Source organism: Opisthocomus hoazin, chromosome 2 (assembly GCF_030867145.1).
Source record: "Opisthocomus hoazin isolate bOpiHoa1 chromosome 2, bOpiHoa1.hap1, whole genome shotgun sequence".
NCBI lineage: Eukaryota > Metazoa > Chordata > Aves > Opisthocomiformes > Opisthocomidae > Opisthocomus > Opisthocomus hoazin.
This window is the reverse complement of record NC_134415.1, coordinates 18,180,744-18,202,859: the sequence shown is the minus strand read 5'-3', so window position 1 is coordinate 18,202,859 and position 22,116 is coordinate 18,180,744. Positions and strand designations below refer to the sequence as shown.

General features: G+C 37.5%; 1 protein-coding gene across 1 annotated transcript in view; it reads right to left on the bottom strand.

Annotated features, from left to right (window-relative positions):
• ZFAND3 (zinc finger AN1-type containing 3) overlaps positions 1-22,116 on the bottom strand; it is a 145,188-nt gene that overhangs the window by 90,121 nt on the left and 32,951 nt on the right. The window contains 2 exon segments of the mRNA XM_075412803.1: positions 18,831-18,857; positions 20,834-20,874. Coding sequence (XP_075268918.1) covers positions 18,831-18,857; positions 20,834-20,874 — 68 coding nt within the window.

Genomic DNA, 22,116 nt, shown 5'->3' with positions numbered 1-22,116 from the left:
TTGCTCATAACATTCCAGGCTTTACCTCACAAGTAAAAATTCTGCGTCCATTACAGAGCCATCACCGAGTTCTGCGTCCTGCTTTAACCTGCATTCACATTTTTTATACATCGTTCCTCTGTATGACAGCAGAAGTTAAAGAGGAAGAGAGAAAATGTTAGTTCTATTTACAAACAGGCAGTTCTTTGTAGGGTGGTATTCCAAACCAAGCGTACATTTGTGATCAAAACTGACCTTGCTCTCCTGTATCATGCAAACTCCACTTAAAAGCCCACATGAGCTCCACCTTGAGGGGAAGAAGCAGAACTCGTCCTTTCAAAAAGAAATCTTTTTCCATGCAGTCAATTCAGTTACGCATTTCCCTTCTCCACACTGCTTGTTCAGGATCACAATCCAAGAGAAGATCAATGGCCACTGAACCATGCCAATGAGAAGAACAGTCTGTAAAGCAAGGTGGATCTCCAGACCGAGCTCTGCTGAAGCACCTGTCTCCTCTCCCCCTTTCAATGTTACGGAACTCTGCTTTGTGCCTCTGAACCCCAAATGTGGATATAATTCAGTTAGTTATGTTCCACAGCAGACAAGAACTAGGCAAAAATTCCTTATATGAATATTCTTCACTAAAAATGCCAACGTATCTTTGATTCATTAGTTATTTAGATATACTCATTTTAAAAAAACTTTAAATATTCAACTCAAAATGCACCATTCAGAACTCTATTATGCGTGGAAGTTTTTGCCACTGACACGGAACAAAGAATCTCAAGAAATACAGGACTTTTGCCCTCACAAGGACCCTGTTTGCCAGTTCCTCCTACCTGTGGCCTCTGCCTCCCCAGCACACTGCCAATCTCCTAGCCGTCACACTTGAGCTCAGACTGTGAATCCTCACTTTCATTTGCAGAGCACACAGCTCTGTATTTGACTGAAGCACATGGAAATTACAAAGAAAATTGTCTAAATAGTAGAAAATCCACACAACAAAACTCCATAAACACTATTGTTGTTATAAAACGAAATTGAAAGTAGCATCCAGCTTTTATCATTGTTGTTACTGAAGCTCATCTTGAAGATTTATTATGGTGACTAGAGCACTACAGAGTAAAGAATTTTTTCAGGCCTGATATAATTTTTCATCACCAGTGGGACCACACAGCACCACCAACTCACGCAGACTCAATTATTTTTAGATTTATTAATTACTGAATAGCCTTGATGGGTTCCAAAAGAGTAGTGTTGATTTTCCAACCCAGCTGCCAACGCTACATAAGTGCAGCATTATTGTTTAGTGCTTTCAAGAAATTTGGCACAAGTGGCATGACATTCCGGCATACTGTAAATAAACAACAAAGATGTTTGTTAAGATGCTTAGACTGAATCCTAAGATTCAACATGAATTCTCAAACTTTTCTCTTTATTTTACACACTTTTCTCATGTCTTCTGCCCTACGGATGGAGTTCTTCCCTGGCTAAGAGAAGTTACAGCTATGATTCCCCCAACTGCACCGGGGAGCCAGATACAAGCTACTGAACAAAAAGAAAAATTAAAATTTTCAAAAGTAAGCATAGTTTCTCTATGGATTCTCTTCCAGTTAGCTACTACACCTTTCACAATTTGTCTGTCAGTACCTAGTAACTTAACCTTACCCTACATTTTTAATCACGAAAGAGTCCAGTATCAAACACATACAATATTGCCAGGTTAGAGTTTAGATTAATTTTCAGTTCCTTTGGAAAAGTATTAAGCTTACATATAGAAAAAAAATTTTACGCTACTCATAGCCCAGTACATTTCAAGCATGAACATATCTGAAAGCCCTGATCAGAAACTAGAACAGTTCTGAAACCTCATTATCAAAGGCCCAATCAATTTAAACATCAGACAGCACAGATGCAGAAAACTCGTTCAAAAATGCAGCTCACATTCACCAGTTATATCTACACAGAAGATGATGACAGGGGGAAGGGAGAAGCATTATCACAAATGACTTCTCACATTAACAAAGAATAAAAACTGTTAACGTTTCACTTCTTGTCTCTCAGTGAAAAACACTAGGAGTATGCTGCTTAACATTTTAAAGCACATCTTAGAGAAGCTTCATAATATTGGTTTTACAATTCTTGAACACTGTGGGTTTGATTTCAATAATTTAAGGAGGTTGCCACAGAAGGCCTGATATGTAAGGAACACTTACCACTGATCATACAAGACAGGCAATGTATCACACTCGAGGGATTAAAACTGCTCCTCAGAAAGCTATCAGAGATACAGATGCTTTACTTTAACCTTTTCTACTGCATTCTGTAAGGTATTAGCACACTGACAGATGCATATCTATCACTCATTTTCTGAATCAAACCAGAAAACAAAAAAAAGTGGGGGGACAGGGACACAACAAAGAACTGTCTAGTGAAAGAGAGCTGTTTCCAGCAGACACGTGGAGACCTGGTGAGCAGCAGCACAAACCACTGCCATTGGGAACACAGAGATCCCAAACTCACAATCTCATGATGAAGTTCCTTCTGTTCAAACAGATTCCCCATTTGTTTCTGTGAGTTTCTGTAGATCAAACTGAATAATTTGAACTTTCAGACAAATCTTAAAAAATTAAAATAATAATGATCCATTCTCAGTTGGGACCAATCATGAGCATGCTCTGCCTAAGGCAGGAGCTGTAGCCTATGAGGTCAAGCTAGAAAAGACTAAGCTAGATTGGCAGCGGTACAAGGATCTTTGAAAAATGCAGCTTCGAAGTAAGGTATGCCTCAGATTCTTTATGCCTATTGGGAGCCAAACTACACTTGACATCCTGTGATGGTCTTGCTTCAGAAGGAAGGAGGAACTTAAAAAAAAAAAGTGTCACCCTCACTTATTGTAACCCTGGAAAGCTCACACTTGTGTCTTGCACTTGTTTTTGGTAAGCTAGCATATGCACAAACCTAATGTTTTTATTTTACAAACTCTCTAAAAGCCTCTAGAACCAAATCTAGCTCAAGTGCAAAAATATCACAGTGTTTGACATAAAAATAGTGGGGGAAAAATACTATTTTTTTGCAGACCAATACTCAGATTTTAAGTGTATGTATTTCAATTCTTCTTGATATCTCATTCGGTAAACGTCAAGGAAATGAGCATTTTTCCTTTGTTCTTTGTAAAGATGAAGCAATTCCATTAACTTATTCTCCTTTTATCCTCAAAGCAATTTCTGTAGCCCACATCACATGCCAAAAGTAGACCAGAAATCCTGTATCACCTGCAGGTGGACTGGGTGATCAAACTGGTTTTACTACACTAGTTCATGGCTTCTGACAAACCAAAGCTTTCTTCTTCATAAATGCTATTACAGCAAGAGTCTGTTCCACCAGATGATACATACAATTCAAACTTTTGGCAGAAAAGTTTCCAGCTGCCCCTTTTGTGATCTAAATTTTGGCAACATGGGTCAGAAGAAAGCAGCTAGTTCTAACCTTAGTTTTCATATCTCAACCTATCTCTCTGGTCAGCGCATAACTCTGGTTTAACCAGCAGTTTGCAGCAATTTAAAATGTTTTAGGCACAAAAATATTGAAATTTACTTTACATTTGCTTTACTTTTATATGAGCCAGATGAACGTAATTTGAAAACATTAACCGAATGCATCAACAATATGTCTTCAGTGATTCTGCTGCCACTCTACAAGAGAGCAAGCAGAAGTCAAGACACTAGAAAAACTCCTTGAAAGACACGATTGTCCCACATGTGTTGCTGGCCATCCCACCAGGAGAAAAACAAAACAAACACAAAACAGTAAAAGCAAATCATCACCTGCCTAATGAATATAACAGGTTCTGAAATGATCTATTTAAAAAGTAACTCTCAGAAAACCACGTACTTCTGTCTAGGGCTGTTAATTAGTGAAATATTTGCCATTCACCTTTTTTTCTGAAAGCGTGGAGTGTTTTCCTTGCACAGCCATCCCTCTTGGCAGAAGTCTGTGCTCCACCACTTCTGTCACATACCAGCTCACTACATTTATTCCTGAGCTTTGTCTGAAGGACTGTAAGTCTCCAAGTAGGGTGGTGAAATTATCTTAAGAGCAAAACAAAGAACGTCTTTCCACTTCCCCAAACCCAACCTCTTACTGGGTCATGCTGAGCACTCCAGCTCTTTCTCTATGGGTCTACCTCCGTCCTAAAGTTAAAAGCACATGCTACATCTGGAGTATTCTGAAATATTGATAAAAGTATTAAATAGAAACTAGATTATAAAGTAAATTTGTATTTCATAGGCAAACAGAAATTCCTTATCAATAACTTCTAGTTACATTTGACCCAAGTTGAATCAGACTGAAAATCTATAGTGAAAGCATTTGTAAAATGCCAGCTCCAAACCTGCCTGCTCCAAACCTGCACCCAGTTTTGCAAAAAGGCTCTTTCAAAGCAAACAAGAAAACCCCAACCACCAGGACTGACATTTAATTTCAAACAGCTTTCCCACTGCTCTGTACATCACATGAAATTCACATCACCAAATAGCAAACAGTGTCACAAGGCAGTTATTGAAAAGGCATTATAATGCTTACTAAAGGCAGAACTCTCTGAAGAGTTACTACCTCTTGCAATATCGATGTGGCCAGACATGGGCATCATCTTCTGCAGTTTGCCCTTTCTCACTGTGATATCAACTCATCCTTACCTCCTGCATTCTCCTGATGCCCTGAATGCTCCAAAAGCACTCTGTCATACATGAAAGGAAATCTAAAGCAGAAATTGATCTTACATTATATTCTTCCTAGGAGAATTCTACTTCAAGCAAGGTACTGCTCATCAAACAATTAATTTTAATATTCCAGCAATAAGATTTTTTTCCTTTATGTTCCAATCTGAAGACAAGAACAAATCCAGTAATAGAATGTCAACGTTAATTTAAGAGGAGATGAAAAATGACTTAATAACACTGCAGCAGGATAACATTCTACAATAGGTCATGGAGGCATAAAATTTTAAACAAATTCATTCTTGCACCACTGTATATTCCTGCTAATAGACCAGGGCACAACTGAAAGATTGTTAATACCTTGCTGCACAAAGTTATACAGCAGAAAAAAGCCAACTTTTATAGTCTCAGTTTCCCTAATCAGCAGTAAAACCGGGAAGAGAGGCAGGAAGCCGCCTACTTGCTCTCCCTTGAGCAAAGGGCAGAAAATGAGTTGCAGTTAACCACAAAATTCAACTCCATATTAAGCCTCTATTTAATAAATGACACTAACTACTACCGCAGAAAGGTTTTAGCAGAGAAAATTGTACCTAGAGAGCCAGAACAGCACAGGCCAAAAAAGCCATGACAGTGATTTGCTACTAGTTTCACTGAACCACGCTCCAACTGGAAGCTGCGGTACAGTCAAAACTCCGGAAACTTTCCCTTCATTAACCCAGTTATGCATGAATTAGTGTTCTGTAAAGGTGCCCACGTCCTTACTAGAATACAGCCTTTTGCTGTACGCAATATAAGGCACAATATAACAAGGAAAAAGAGCTTTCTAACACAAGGCAGGGGGGCGAGGATGAATGATAAAGTACATACCACGCCACTGTAACTTCTCCCCTCCACCAACACTCACCCTTTCAGAGAACAGGGAACCAAAGAGGGCAGAAAGTGACCCAGACATATGCCAAGCTGCCTTTCAGCCATGCAAAAAAGAAGGTTGGGTAGGCACCAGCAAACATCTCAACGCTTGTAGTTAGATGCTTGCACAGGTTCTACAGCTACTCAGCCTCTGACTTGGTGTAGAACGCAGAACGGAACACTGGATTTCTTCACCTGCTCAATAATACAATCGCTCACTAGCTTATGTTCTTCAATTTTCAGGTCCTGAATTCTTTAGAATTTCACTAGGAAAGGAGAAATGGACGAAATTGGCTCTAACCTGACAGCCCTAATAAAGGAAATGTCAGATTTTAAACTTAGTAAATGTTAGTCTTTTGTGAAACAGGATTAGAATAATTTAAACAAAAATGTTTTTTAAATTGGTGATCAAGTTTAAAGACTAATCCTCAGTCACTGTTCACATTTAAACATTAAATTTAAACATTTCATTAACAAAAAACCTAGATGATATCTACATGCATTTACAAAATAATTAAGCTTAGTATTTGTCCTGTTTTGTTGGACATTTCTTGTTTGCTAGCTTATTTGTCTATTCATACTTTAGGAACACATCTGAATGCAAACTGGAATTTAATAGAAAGTTCACAAATAGAGGAATTTAAAATTGATTACTCAGTTAAATAACAAGATGCCTCAAATGCTTTGGAATCTTTTAAGACATACTTTATATTTATTCAGCGGCTCTACTACTGTTAGTAAAAATGACTGCTTCAGACTGTCACATCCTGCATGACATTCCTTCCCAACACCCCTGTTTACAGATTAAAGCAGAGAGGCCAGGAAGCTAACTGTCATTCTTCCTGTTTCACAATTTCATATTAATCATTAAAATAATTAAAACAAAAAGCACATATACATGTGTATCTGTTTATATAAGCACAGAACAATATTTTAGCCTATTTCCCCACTAAATATGTAGACACATAAAAACTATGGTCCAGATTAAGAGATCTTTATCTTATTCCTGACTGTCATGGGGCACCATCGTAGGGAAGAGAAATTGGCAAAGAGCTTCAGTACTTTTCTACACACTGAAGAATAACATTTAAAAATCCATGTAGACAAGAACATTTAATCTAGCATTACTCAAGCATAGTCTAAGAAGATGCAAGACCTGCTTGATAATACAAGCCTTGAAATGCCACCCTCACACACATTTATATGGGTAAACACATCAGAAATCTGTTTGAAATTTTGAAACCTATAGTTTCAGTTTTCCTCTTGGCTAAATCCTTACAAAATCCATTAAATGGATTCTGATCAATTTTACTAGAGTGTAGAAAGGGTTACAAACTGTTCTTATTTTTCACCAAAATCATCTTCAACTCAAATGTATGTAAATTATGTGTCTTCACACCAGTAAGATTATCTGCTTAACTTTTTTTTTTTTTTTTTTTTTTTTTTTTTAAAGCAGCTAGACTTTCCTTTGAATAGCTTGGTAACCCTAACTATAGAAGAAGCTGCCACAATAGTACACAAGGTTTGGTACTTTGACTATTTTCTGAAGTCTCCTAAATGGCGATACACTTTCAAGTCCTACTGACAACATCTTCAGAAGACAAAAGTAAGCGAGCCATAAGTTTTCCTTCCCTGTAGGTTAAGGTATGATTTAACTTCTCAGGCTCAGGTGTGTGTACAGAAAGAGTCAGAACCGACTTTTCATTCTCTCTCTACAGGGAGTTACCTATTGCAGCTTGCTGTGTAGACGAGAAAATGGTTTCAAGTTAAAAACAAAACAATTACTCCTGCTCTCCTGTAAATGGACATTCTGTACTTTGCTACAGTACCTACAGAAAAGGCCCCAATAAATATCTTCAATTCTTTTCACCATTTACTAGGGCATGGTCAGCAGAACACAGCGGTGCTGACAATGTCAGATGTTTATGCAGTACTAACTCACAGTAAATATCTTATAAATCAAGAGCAAAATAGCTTTCATTCTGTCAAAAAGAGCTCAAGTGGGAACAAATACATGAAATCTGACCTTTGCATCAAAAACCTCTTTTGGTTACCACCAATGAAAACAGCTTCTGTTACAAAAGCTTCCACCAGCACTCTGCATTTCTAAGCCTGTTTGATGAATATTCCCATGTATTTTCCCCCAACTGAGCCACATCAAGATCCTTGGGGGGGGGGGGGGGGGGGCGCGGGTGGAGATAGACTGAAACGCGCTGGAGACCTACTGCTATCCACAGCTACCAGACATATTGATTTGGACAATACTGCCTGTCATCTTGATTTTGGATTCAGATATACTCCTTTTTTCAGTTCAGTTGTTCATAGATTCAAGACCCCAATTAATAAAAAAAAAAAAAAGTTATTCATATTGAAACCCATCCAGTCACCTGAGTAGCAGTAGTCATGCATCAGCTATGATTTTATTGTGCTATTTATCAAAACAAGTGACTGCTATGTCTATCTTAAACCCTTACAGTTAAAGTTTCCAGTTATACAATAATTTTAACTCTTTTAAAATAATAATTATAGACATTAACAGAAATGGTGCATAATAAAGACTAATACTTGAGGTATTTCTAAACATTAACGTACCTCTGTCAACTGGGTAGATGTCAACACCCATTATAGGCTTTTGCACTTCTAGGATTATTTACATCTGTCACAGTTTTCTCTAGACACTAGTGAGTCCCCCCCCAAAAAAAAGCGGGGAGGGGGGCAGCATTGTCAAAAATCTAGCTTTTAAATTGCTGCTTAAAGCTCTTCAGTAGATGGCATTTCTGCTGAGGACTTGAAGTGATGCACAGACTTTGCTGAGGCACAGAAAATGTCATAGTGAAAGAGTGAAGTCACCTACACTGGGATCAGCTTTCTATTTCATCACATATTGCAGGGCAGGACATGTCAACAGAGGTGAACGAAAGCTTGTCTATTAAGAGCAGTAACACTATACTAAACATCGCTAAAACACAATGGTAGATAGCACGATATATTTCATTTTCAGCCTAGAAACAAGCCAGACACTGATATTTACCTCCTCAGACACCATCTGAAGTATTGGAGGATTTTTTCCCTACTCTGAAGCAAAAAACAGACAGAAGGCAAAAAAAATCCTTCTTTGGTTAAGTAAACAAAGCCTGTAACTTATACAATTACCAGTGAAGAAATATATCTTTTATTGCTGATTTAGCTCACTGTAAACAATTTTCACCTCAGATAAAGAGAATTTAACTGGAAGCAAATGAATACCAAGTCCTAAAGTATTTGAGATAGACGAGTTTACTTTTGAGTATTTCTAATGCTTACAACCCCCCAAGACATCTATTGGCTGTTCATAACTTGCTCTTCATTTATATGGGACCTTTCACACAGAGCCGGGCAGAAATGCCCCAGTCCCAAAATATGAAAGCTTCTGTTAGTTAGGAACTGAGATCAAACAAAAATGCTACAAATTTTGTTGAACTGCTAGTGTATAAATGGACATAAATACAAAACAAAGCTTAGAAAGCTCCAAAGTTTCCTCCTTACACAGTAAGTTCATTAACCTTGTTCATCATGAAATTTATGTGTTCACTTACGCAATTAAGAAACAGCTACACTGTGAGTAACATTAGAAGTTACAGATATACAAACCACAGTCTCCCCCCAGATTTGTCCCACAGCAAGTCTTAATGCAAAGGAGAGAGAAAAGAGTTGCATTATGCTCCAAAGAGCATCACTAGAGGTACAATCTCAGAAGGTGGACTTCATAGAAGACTACCACTAGACTGCTCGTTCAGCTTCAGCACTTCTGAAGTCTCACAAGTGAGACAGAGCATTTGGGTCCAACCTGTGACCTGACTGCAACCCAGCAGCTCAGAATCAACACTCCTGACTCATGGTTTCCAAATACTTTGGCCCAGTAACAGTCACAGTTCCACATAACTGTATTTATTTATACCAGAAGCACAGGGGGTGGCATTACAGGATGGCAAAATCTGACACTAAGCTTGAAAAGTCAAGCAGTCTGAAGTTGGTAAGTGTCTGACCTAATCATTTAGGTACACTTGTGATTTGACCTCTGTATTTAATTTTAAACTACTTTCATAATGCATGCAAACAATCACAGAAGTTCTCTTTTAGAGGACCCTTAATTTGTTTACTGGATAGAATGAAAGTAGTTCAAAACATACAAGCAGAATTTTATAAAAAGCAAAGTTCCTTTCTGCTAGATTCTTGACTTCATTTTAACGCCCAGGAAAATTCAGAAGAGAAATCAGAGATAACTAAATTCTACCCACTGTCTCTGCAACAGAACTACGTGACTTTTTTAAGTTCCTCATACTCCTATTTATTTTCAGGATGTTCATATAGGTATTCTTGGGTCCCCACCAGCAGAAGCACTCAGTACCACTGCAGTTCCATAAAGGTAGGGAGATCTGTACTTTCAATGTTTAAAATGTCATAAAATTATATGCTTTGGGGGAAGGAGATTAAGAAAGGACTACAGTCCCAAGGCTTCTCAAAGGTGACATTCAATATCTGTGGATGTTTGACATTTGTGCTTTAGATTCTTATCTATGTATAGTGAACAAGAATATCACTACCTCAACTCACATAAATGTCGAGATTGTAAATTATTTATTTTCTTGAAGTACTAGGGGGCTAATTAGTTCTCTAAAGAAATTCTGGACAAAAAGTAATTATTCTCTATTCAGGTTAATGTGCAAATGCTGTAGCAAGAAGATACAGGGCATGACAGAATGTCTTCTGTTGCTTCCTATCCACTACAATGATTAAGAATATAATTCTGTGGAAATGTCCCTGTAGTGTTGCAATAAAAAAATGTGTACCTTATTTCTTACTTAATAGTGAGGGAGGTTATTCATTAGAAATTCTAGTGCCCATTGTTCACACAGAATCCCCAGTGTCTTCACATCAGGACAGGGTATCTGTTTAAGGGAGACATTTTCAGCAAACAGAGGTTACCTAGATGATATTTAATGACCTGTGATTTAAACCAGGAGATTAGGCCAGCAATCCTATGCTTTCTTGTACTCTTTGATCCTTTTAGCGTAATTGAAAGACAGTTATAATGCATATACACAAATTGGATTAATTATTATGGCACCACAACCTGTCTTGTCATTTCCTAGATCTTCAGTGCCAGATTCAGTCAACAGTCTATGCTTTCTGCAAAGCCAAGGAACAACATCATACACATTCAATTACTAGAGATGCAGTTATTTTGGGTATCTTTTCAAGAAAGGCCTTATCTACAGTCCTGCAAGCCTGGAGATCCCCAGCATTAGATCCCCCACACCATCATTATGGAGATTCATCTACTCACAACTAAGGTTAAAGCCAGATTCCTAGTGGAAACTATTTCAGCCCATTATTATTCTCCCTGACTAATTATTAAAGTGATATTTTGCTGTGATCACAAGAAAACATTTTATCTAAAGGGGGATTTTTTTCCTCCCCAAAGCTTGCAAATTAGTCCAACAGTTTAAATGTTAGCTTTTAAAAATTCTCTTTCATTCAACGTAAAATACTAACTTCTACATCTCCAAAGAAGACAGTCATTATAATTTTCACTTTCCATCTAATTAATACTACATGTAAACTCATTCATAGACAACGGGCTTTTTCTGAAACAAAAACAAAAAGCAAAGTTATTGTTGTATTCACCAAATCTGCATGAGCAGTTTGCCCTCTGGTGACTAACTTTGTGAGAACATACAAGATTTGTAATAGATATATGATGACTGGTATGAATAAAGAATGACTGGAACGTTTGCAGGCTCCACAAGTAACAGCATTAAAAGGTTTAAAATAAATGGTACACTTTCATCACAACAGCACAATGTGATTTCATTCAAATTAAGAAGAGAAACAAACTGAATTAAAGTGTCAAGAAGTTGAAGAACAGAACTACAACTGTAGAATAGCCACATATGGGAAAGAACAGAACTGAAATTCCAGCATTTTGCTTAAGACTTATGAGGGCTAAGAAAACATAGAGAAATAAAAGGTGCCTCACAGCATCCATTCCTCAAGGGTATAAAAGGCAACTTCAAGATCAGCTTGTTGTCACTGTGAGGGCTCAACAGCCAGAATTCCTTGCTCCCTATGTCACACATGGGTGATGTTGTCCAGACTATCTAGACATGCGTCTTGGGGCTTGTCGGTATAGGGGTGTGAAAGCATAAATAGACAAAATCAACTTCATTACAGGTTTTGTGAAAGAAAATTGCCTTCCTCCTCCATAAGACCTAACACTAATTTGTTACACTAATTTCCTGCACTATCACTATGCTAGAGCTGGGGAGTGGGTGGGTAAATCTGCATTACATACAACCAAACCACCAAGCTTTCGTCCCAGAGTTCTGGCAATTTACTCAGCCCGAGGGCCTTGACTGACTTTGAAGATGGCCAAATTGCATTTTAATCTAGTATGTGCTAATGGCATGCTTACTTCAAGCTGATCTGGAAGAGAAAAATACAGATATTGTTTCTCAAAATGACCTTCTGTTTCCCAAGACAGGGCTCTAGATTCATCTCAGCTCCTCAGATGACCACTGTTACTGTACAGAACATCACACGTATTTTATTTGAAACATTCCAGTGAAGTAGGAAATATTATCATCTCTCAGTAACTAATGAGGAACAGAAGTGGAAGACAATAAAAAGTGACTTATCTAGTATCACAAAGAAATGCTCATTGACTGTGAAAAGGAAATTGGGTCTCAAGTTCCTAGCTAGCTGTCTAGCTGCTAGATAACATTCATTTCACATAAAATGAACTGACAATTGAAAAGTCATCAGCTACATTTTGTTCTATTATCCAGATCACAGTTGTCCTGTACACCTGTTTACCTAACAGCTTAAATCACCTTAGCGAACAGCTATAGTTCCCTTACACCTAGCTGCTGAGCTAAAAGGTTTTCACGAGGGAGTTTTTCTTGGTCTTGCCTTGCTTGTGTATGCAAGGACTGTTGTAATGTCCAAGTCAATTGCCATGACTGTTCACCTAAATTCTAAAGGTTGTTGCTGGACAGTAACATCTTCCCTTTGAAGATGCGCAAGCATGTAGAACATGCAAGTCAGAGTGAAGAGAGAGGAAAGGAAATGTTGGGGCTGGAATGCAAGGAAGATTGCAAAGTAGAGTTAACTTCTAAAATCAGTGTTGTGTCTTGCTTGAATTCACCAGGAAGTTTACTTAGCGTGAAGACCAGTAGAATGCTAAACAATTTTCTGCAACAACCTCAAATATTGATAGTCAGGGAGGTACCCTTTCCCAGTTACCTCAAAATGGCAGAATAACAATGAGCCCTTCCTCATTGTCACCTAGCACATGACCTTAGGACTCTTATTTAATAATGTTGCTTCTAGATTCCTTCCCTTGTAAAATACATTTTGCAACTAGGTCTTTCACCACCTGGCACTCTTCCTGTCCTAGCCGAGCCTCTTGGGTAGCAGTACACGGGGGAAGAGAAAGGTTAGCTGCTAGTCCTGTACAGTTTTCAGGTAGCATTAGCAACCAGCATCCTAGAAAACATGCAGTCAGCTTGACAGCTATCCTTGTGCATTCCTAAATACTCCACATGCAGTACTGCATAACACGTCTCCAATGACAAATTGAATTTTATTGCAAGATGAAACATGAATCTGCATCATATTTCCCAAAGGAATGAGCTGAATGTTTCTAAAATGTGCTCACTGACACTGACCTCACTTCTCAGAGGGAAAGAGTTAAATATCCTCTTTTATTCCCCAAAGGCTGCTGGTCCCATGCAGAGGTGCCATGTTTTATTTAAAACATGCTCTCTCTCAGTAACCACTTGTTCTAATTGGCAAGGCAAGGCTGGGTCCCCAAAGCACATAGCTCGTTACATTCAGTTTGGATTACAAAAACACGATGAAACAAACTGCATCGAAATGTACAAATTAACAGCTCAGGAGTGCACGACACGGACATGGAATTAGACTGTAATATGGAACAAACTCCACAGGGAGGCTAAGGAACAAATCACTAGAGTCTCTATAAACTATAGAAGCTTTCCAAACGAGCAAATGCACAAAACAGAGCACAGACTTTTCTATAACTCAAGCAAATTGCTAAATGGGAAAAAAAATGAAAACATTCCCTCTCCTATCTTATGCATGCATTTACAGGAGAATGGAGTTACAAGAAAGTTTAATAAATTAAACCTGTGGGTTGCACATCCTAAACAGGTAACTTTGGTTTCATGCTGGCAATGTGCAAGCATCATGCCAATTAAGTCGTATTTCTAAACTTTTTTTTTTACATCATCAGAGAACCTACACACAAGAGACTAAATTACAGCTAGTGTTTCAACGAGTCATTTGGAAAGGTTACAAGTTAGAAGGTGAACAAGATATTAACAAAACAGAAAGAAACTGGCTTTATCATAAATAAGAAAACATACTAGAAAACCGAGCTATGAAAAACTGAAAATAATGCAAGTCTGAGGCAAAAAAGGGCTGAGATCTTTTCTTTGCTTGTAGATCAATCTGTACAATGGGACTGGCAATTCCCTGAGATAAGAGAAAGAAAACACATGGAAAATCTCAGTGACATCTTGTCCAGACAGAGGAAAAAATTAAATTAAGACCATTGGCAGTCTTTTCAGGTAGCCAGCACTGAGAAGAGGTCATATTTTCATTTGAGTACAATTTATATTTTTAACAAATGAGCCCCAGATTACTAGACCGTGAATACCAAGATGAAGTCCAATGAAACAGCCACTAATATCCTACAGGGTAGTTTGATAGGATTGATTGACTGCAAAATGTTAATGTTCTTAATTAAAAGGCATTCAATTTTCCTAGACTGTGCTGGTGAAACGATACTTTCAAATGTGACTGGAAAAAGCCCTACTAACTTGAAGTCAGTAGTAGACAGAAAAGAGAAAAAGCAAAAACCTGTCCTACCTCAATACACATTTGAGTGTCAGTTGTGAAAGAAATTCTTTTTTCCAGTAACGATTGTACAGAAATACAAATACTTCATGGGTCTGTCCTCTACCAGTGCTTGCCCCTTCCCACTATTTTATATGGGGGAAGATGAAGGAGCAAGAAAAAGGAGAAAGTAATTGGAGCAAATCAAACCAGCAGCTGAGTCATCGGCCCTGTTGACAACCTACACTGCACCGGTGCGCACGCAATGCCTCACAGAGCCAGGTCCCAGGCAGATGAGTGCTGGGTCTTCCATACACCATGTGTAACGCCTGTCTATATAACGCATAGCAAAATCATATCAGTACTGCCACAAAGCAACATAGGAGCCTGTACTCCACAACTTCCATTCCATGATAGCACAGACAGAGAAAAAAATATGGACCTCTTAAGTAACATTATGCTAACTCCACTCAAAATGTGATCTCTGTTTAATTCTTAAAACTCCAGCAAGCCTAGAAAGTTTCAGGTATCGTGCTCTCCCATATTTCCACTTCTGCATATATTGAGTACTAGGAACAAGTAGCACAAATATGTTGAATAATGTGGTTGATGGTACAATTTTTGACAGAAGTAAAACAATTAATCCTAAACATAGATAATACAACTATACTTAAATAAACTAATTTTCTATTAATTTGTTTTTCCCTCCAAAACTTTAAGACAGGTTAGAGGAAAAGGAGTAAACTAAAAACATATAAATCCTTTCCCAAAGCCGCAGAATAACGCGTACTAACAGAGTAAAAAGTCTTTGGGGTCAGCAGTGAAAATCAAGCTTATAAATAAGTGCAACTAAAGTAATTTATCCATTTGCTTTTCTTAATTCCATTTCACGGTGATTGTCTTTCTCAAACAGCATACATTTCACCTTTCCAAGTTCACTATGCTAAGACATCTTTCCCCTACCACCCTTCCCCTTTTAAAAATTCTTTGGGCATACAGTACAAGAAATTAAATGTATGCCAAACAATATCGACATTTATATCTGGAATGTTATCATTCTTTATTAGTAGGTGCTCTAGAAATTAGAAACATCTTTGCTGCCACTTTAACCAGCTATACAATTTTCCAAAGAATTATTTAGCTTCCAGCCCGACTGTGTAACAGAAGTTGGAGATGAAACTTGACTACTCACAAGTGCCAGCCAGTGACCGCTGGTTTTTGTAGCGAGCAGTCCATGTACTTCAAAATACAAAGACAGACATGAATGCAGCAACAAATTCTAGTGTAATGAAGTAACAAATTGAGGCACCGGCTTCCATTAGGAGCCAACAAAGGGAATATCATACTGAAAAAGAAACTTTTTATGTACAGATAAAGAAAACTAGTACTTAATGCTGTTTTCAAACTTCTGTAAATGCTTGCTGCTTTTCCAGCAAAGTACTAAAACGTGGAATCACATCAGAAATTACAAGGATACAGAAAATGCAAACAACAGATGTTTCATCACTCGCGAATGACCATTTTATGAAGAAGGGTTGAATGAAGTATAATATATCATTTATCATAAAACAGGTCACAGTAAAGATAACAAAATTTGAACTAGCAGTATGCACCTGTTGAAAAGGTTTCCAGTAAGACAGCTGAAAGCTTGACTGAGGATCAAGTTAGCAGTGGATCAACAGCAAAATCTGTTTAGGTAGGAATGCTGACTTTCACCAGCTGATACTCACAGTAGGTGTTATTACTGCCAGCCAAGGCAGCATTCTAAATAGCCCCCAGGATTTACAAAGACTGAGAGTAAGAGGAAATTGTGTTATCGCAGTGACTCTGAGTCACATAACGCTACCAATTTTTTAAGCTTCAAAAACTGTGTGTGACTTAGGCATGACTAAATAAAGGTCTGCTCAACAAAGCAGAAGGGTTAAGATGCACAAAACCATGAAATAACTCTACAGTCCAATATCTGAGTGAGTTCAGAAAACAGAAAGAATACCGAGTAATCTGATACTTCTAGAATCAGATGATATATAGAATATATTACTGTCTGTTTTTATTTTCCCCTTATCAGATCTTTCAAATTCAGGAGAATAAAAGACACGACTGACATTATAAAATTTCATAATCTAGCATAGAGCCAAGTATATATGTTGACCATACCTATGTGGTTCCAGCAATACTGATTTCCTACTTGACAGATTAAGGTTAAAAATCTGTAATTTTTACTCATCAAGATACCAGTATGTAAAAAAAGTTGTTTGATTTAAAACTAAAATTAAAACTGAACCAAGAGTCAAGGCGCTTAAAACTCAGAGAATTGTTGGGTTATATGGTTGCAGTATTTTCTCAAATTCAGTGATGCTGATCTAGCACTTCACAGAACACGAACATAAACATTGCATAGCTGGATTAAGAAGTGAGATGGACACCCACCTCTGGAAGTTTCAATTACACCTTCAGACAGAAGGTCTATGAAATTGATTCACAAATCCATGAATACTCTAATCATCATTTCATCTTCTTCCAGCTTTCTAAGCACATCTCTCCACCAAATCCTCCAGTGCTGTACTTACCTTCAGCTTCACTGAACAATCTGAAATCCACTTCCAACACCCTTCTTTCCAATGCTGACTGCACCATAACGCAAAGTAAACTTTCTAGACTCACAAACAGGCAGACTAAAGGCAGACTGCATTTTTTGGGGGTGATTTATGTAGAAAGCCTAGTTTTACTGTCTTCTGTATTTAAATATTTGTTCTTACTCTGTAATAGTTTGTTCTGTGACTGTTCCCAGAGGTTCCAATTAAAATTGAGTTCTTGAGGTACCAGGTTGTGTTTTGATGAATGTTTGTAGAATTCCTGCCTGAAAGAGACTACTTTGTAATAGTGGCTTTTCAAAGGTACTCAAATAATGCCCCTACCTAAAGTTCCTAAAAAAACTTCCATAAACTTAACAGGAGCAAAGTTAGATTAATAGAGTACTTTTGAAAAAATTTCACTCATCACTGTCCTGTAATTTAATCATTCAGATTTCACAGCTTACCATATTGAAAGTACAGAGGTTGCAGTATTAAAAAAAAAGATGTGGTGTTCACTAAGGAAAATACTGTGGCCGTAATTTGCATTTTTTGACTTACCAGCCCATATTCTGTTCAGAAAAAAATCCACACTTTATTGCATTTCTATTCTGGATGTGCAAGAAGTCTGAAGCAACTACACCTTAACCACCTGAAGAGCAAATTTATTTGAAGCAATTTAATACATAAGATTACACTTGTACTGTATCTGGAGACTCCGAGGCATTGATAGCACGTGGTCAGCACTGAATTGGAGACAGAATGTTGTAAAGTATTTTGCAGAAGTACAATTAACTTGAAATTATTTCAGAGAGGCTCTTGAAAATTTGAGAGTCTGCTGCTTCTAGGGCTTAAATAAAACAAGTCAGGTATTCATTCTTGGAAGAGGCAGAGGGGGTGAAGAGGAGGCACAGAGGGCTGAAGAGGACAGCTAACTTCAAGATCCTCTCCAGTATTTATCAGCTTTTACGTGCAAGCCAAGAACTAGTCTGTAGCAAATGAACAGCAGATTTCTGGTTGTACAGAGAGCTTAGTGAACCTCCTAGATCTAGATCAACGCACTGGGCTCTTCTAGGCAAAGGGTTGCATGTATCTGCGCACTATCCAGCTTGCTCTTGCCATAGACAGCTGAACAACCTAATCTCTAATAAATACAGGAATACTTTTCACAGATTATTATAAAAAAAAATGCACAAAGATAGCCAAAACAAGGAGTTCAACTATTCCTTGCTACATAATCGTGTTGTTTTTGCTGTTTGCTTAATCTGGGGACAAAGGCGAGTGAAAATTCAGTGAATTTATCTTGATAATAAATTTAGAAATCACAAGTATTTGATCAAACAAAACGGCAAACTGACAACCCATGACCATTGCCCTTTGCTCCGTTTCTGTGCTAATTAACCATCACAGATATCAAACTATGATTGACGATGGGGAGGACAGGAAGGGCAGAAGTAAAGAAGAGCTCGTGATCACGTATCTATAAACTTGTACATAGTTCAGAAGGTCTGAAAAAAACAGTAAAGACAGGAAGGTTTCACGTAATATTTCATATTGCAATGTAAATTCAATGACTGCATCTCTTGCTGACATGTTGCCCTTCTCCCATGATTTATATAAAAAGATAATGCTTACACAAATGCAAGGGGCTTTGCTGTTCTGTGTCTGAAATTATTTTAAAAAACCCCAAAAAACAGGAAGACTGGATTCCCTCTGAAAAAGAACCCCATCATTTAATAAAGTTACTAACCTTTTTCGTTGTGTGGATTTCTTTTTTCTAAAATAAAAAAGAAAGGAAAGGATGGTCAAGAAAAATAATTCCCAATTTTCCCTTGCATATAAGTCTGCTGCGATACATTTGAATGAATAACTTGCATATTAAAAGACAACAAGAGGAACTTTTTTCACGTATCTTTGGAGTGTCTGGAACTGTGAAAAACATTTTTCAACAGCTTAATTGCCTAAAATCTTGCTATCTGTGGTGGTTAAACTTACAGAAATAAGAGCATATATCTTTCTCTTTCAATACTGTGGCTGGAAACCCTGCACAAAAAATTTACTAAAAATATTTCAGTAACATAAAAAAAACGAAAGACTGTTACGTGAGATTGATGACACTGAGTTTCTGAGTTACTACTCAAACAGGACTGCTTATTTCAACACTATTTGTTGAAGGAATCAGCAAATTTACTTTTTTTATATTTTTAACTTTTTTCCACAATACTCAGTTTTGTTCCAACTGGCAGTAGCTTTTTAAGTTATTCAAACTCTTCAAGTCTTATTTCGTTAAAATATACATGTTGTAAAGTCTCAAAAATCTTAAAAGGTAAGCTTCTCCCCCCCAATCGCACAAATGTTTAGATATCATCTTGTATTTTTAACAATAGAAAAATGAACTTGATCAGAGGTAATGGCTTTTCAAGAGAATTACAGAATACAAGCCATGAATTGTCCTTCTTGTTAAAAAAACCCAAACAACACAAAAAACCCCCTAACAACAGTAAACAAACAAAAAAAAATGTTGTGCTTAATGCCTGGCTTGCTGGCTGTGAAGTTTTCGGTACTCTGTTCAACCCAGAATATGAGAGATGGGCCATTCTGATACCCCAAAGTCAGAAAATCCACATTTCTGAGGTATGCAAACAGAAGCTGGTTACAGTGCTAATATGAACATAACAGTTGTACTGAGTCCAACCAAACACCTACTAGCTTGTTTCTGACCGTGGTCAGCAGGGAAGGAGCACAAGAAAGGACCTGCACTTTCTTCAATATACCCTTTCCAGGGATTCATAGGTTTGATGCATATATTTCTCTGGCTGTTTTCATTTTGCTGAACATCCCTTGACAATCTTTATTTCCCATGTGTTTGTTTAATGCAGAGATGCTGAGCCCAATAAATCTACAAATCAAAACTGATTTTTTGTAAAAAAAACTCAGAAAAAGCTTTAAAATTTTTTTTTGTACATTTTGCCTTAATTTTGAAAGATTCTATTATTTTTCCCTTGCAAACCAATGACCTTCAAAAAAATTTCTGCAAGTTCAATATTAATGTTTCATATACAAGCCAATGAATGGCAGTTTAAAAAAAAATTCTGAACTTTCTTATATTGTATCTGTTCCCCAAAGAGAAATAAAAAATCATAAACTATGACAACACTTTTCTTACAATTAAAAATAGGTTTACAATACTAAATATCACCAAAAAAAATTCAGAAAGGCAAAGCTAGAAAATGCTAGATAGCAATTCCTAACATTTTACACAGTAGAAATGACCTTGCAATAGGAAAATAATATGTAGCAATTAGAATTAGCTTACTGATGAGCTACTGACGATTTAATACTCAAGTGCTGCAAGATAAAAAGAAATGGAGCAAGAGGTTTTCTATACCAACTTTTCCTTTTCAATCCATACCAGATTTCAGAGGTTATTACAAAATAAATCGTACAAAATTCCAAATTACAATTCAGACTTATGCATTTTGAAAGCCACATCATCCATATAGGAGCTGTGCTGAGAGCAGAACTCTGTAGTTCACGGGTGTTCCTGATTCCACAGGCTTCAAGACCAAGATTTGACTGGTACATTTACACAAGAGGTTTTTGATTAGCAAATAAATGAAGCACCAAAGTGAGAAAAATCTGACTACATATACACTTTGATAGAAGAAAAATCCATCCATAAATCCTGAATGAGATGGCAACAATGTGGTTTTGAAAAACTGACAAAAACACAAAACCTTTTACTGCACTTACCAGCAAAGCATTTGGAACAGAGATTCATAGTCTTGCTGGACCTGGGGCAAAAATAAAAAAAAACAGAGCTAAAAAATTCATTATAATTCTAATCACAGGGAAGTTTTTTGGGGAATGAAGCACGGGTACAGAGAGGGTAAGAACTTAAATAGCTAGGAATCAAAGATAAGTGGCTAGAAGTGGCTGAACTAGGGACAGGGGAAGAGACTTCATACGGCAATCCTTTTCCAATTTAAAGAGATTCCAAAACATGACTTCCACACATTTACCTCATATTTGAAAATAAGCTTACTTTACCGTTTAATGTATATGTTATACACTCATCATTCGGATCTTTCTATTGCAATATGATAGTAATGATAGACAGGAAGAGCCAATACATTCCACTTGAGTATTAGACTCCCCTTGGCAACAGCTTTGCAGTCCTGACAAATCCTGAATACGGTACAGCAATAGAGAGACTAAAGTATTGCACTTATAAGGACACAGACAGATGTGCTCTGGGAAGTCTAGCTGGAATGGCTTAAGAAGTTATTACCTTGAGCTGTTCATTACCACCCTCAGCTGCACCCAGCAGTAATTTAAAATAACCTGGCTGACTTTGCACTGACACAGACTAGGACAGTTCATATGATGCATTAGTGCGGCTCAACTTTGAGGGCAGTAACCTTCAGCTGAGAGAAAAACAGCTGGAGAATGACAGCAATATCTTAAGCCTCCCAGATGTCTCCAAAGTGTTTGTGCAATTATGCCACAAGTGTTCACCCTCATAAAGAAAGTCAGGAGGCCCACCAAAAAAAAAAAAAAAAAAAAAGCTGTAGACCTCTCTAGGGCTACCATGACACTACCCAAAGCAATATACCATGGGAGAACAAGTCTCTCCCACTTCACAGAAAGTTCTAGCATCGCAACATCCATTTTGCAAAGTGAGCTAGAGAATATTCTCAGAAGCTCTCCACATGTTGAAACGTCTTTAGGTAAGAGCAACCTAGTTTCTATGCACACTGCCCAATATTTGATTTGTTCAGCATTCCTGAATCAGCTCTGCCATTACGTATAAGCATTAACACCGTCCTGAGCAGGTCTGAAGGTACATATTGACAAGCAAGGCTGTACCAAAACTGTCCACGTCCACAAGACTTTTTTGCATCCTCAGGGCAGCCTCTAAAAGGAACATACGATATAGCCAAATCAATTGCATCCTTATCTTGAGAAATATGCATACACAAAAACAACTGAGACTCAAAACAGTTGTTTTCTATTTCTAGCCAAACATGGATGGA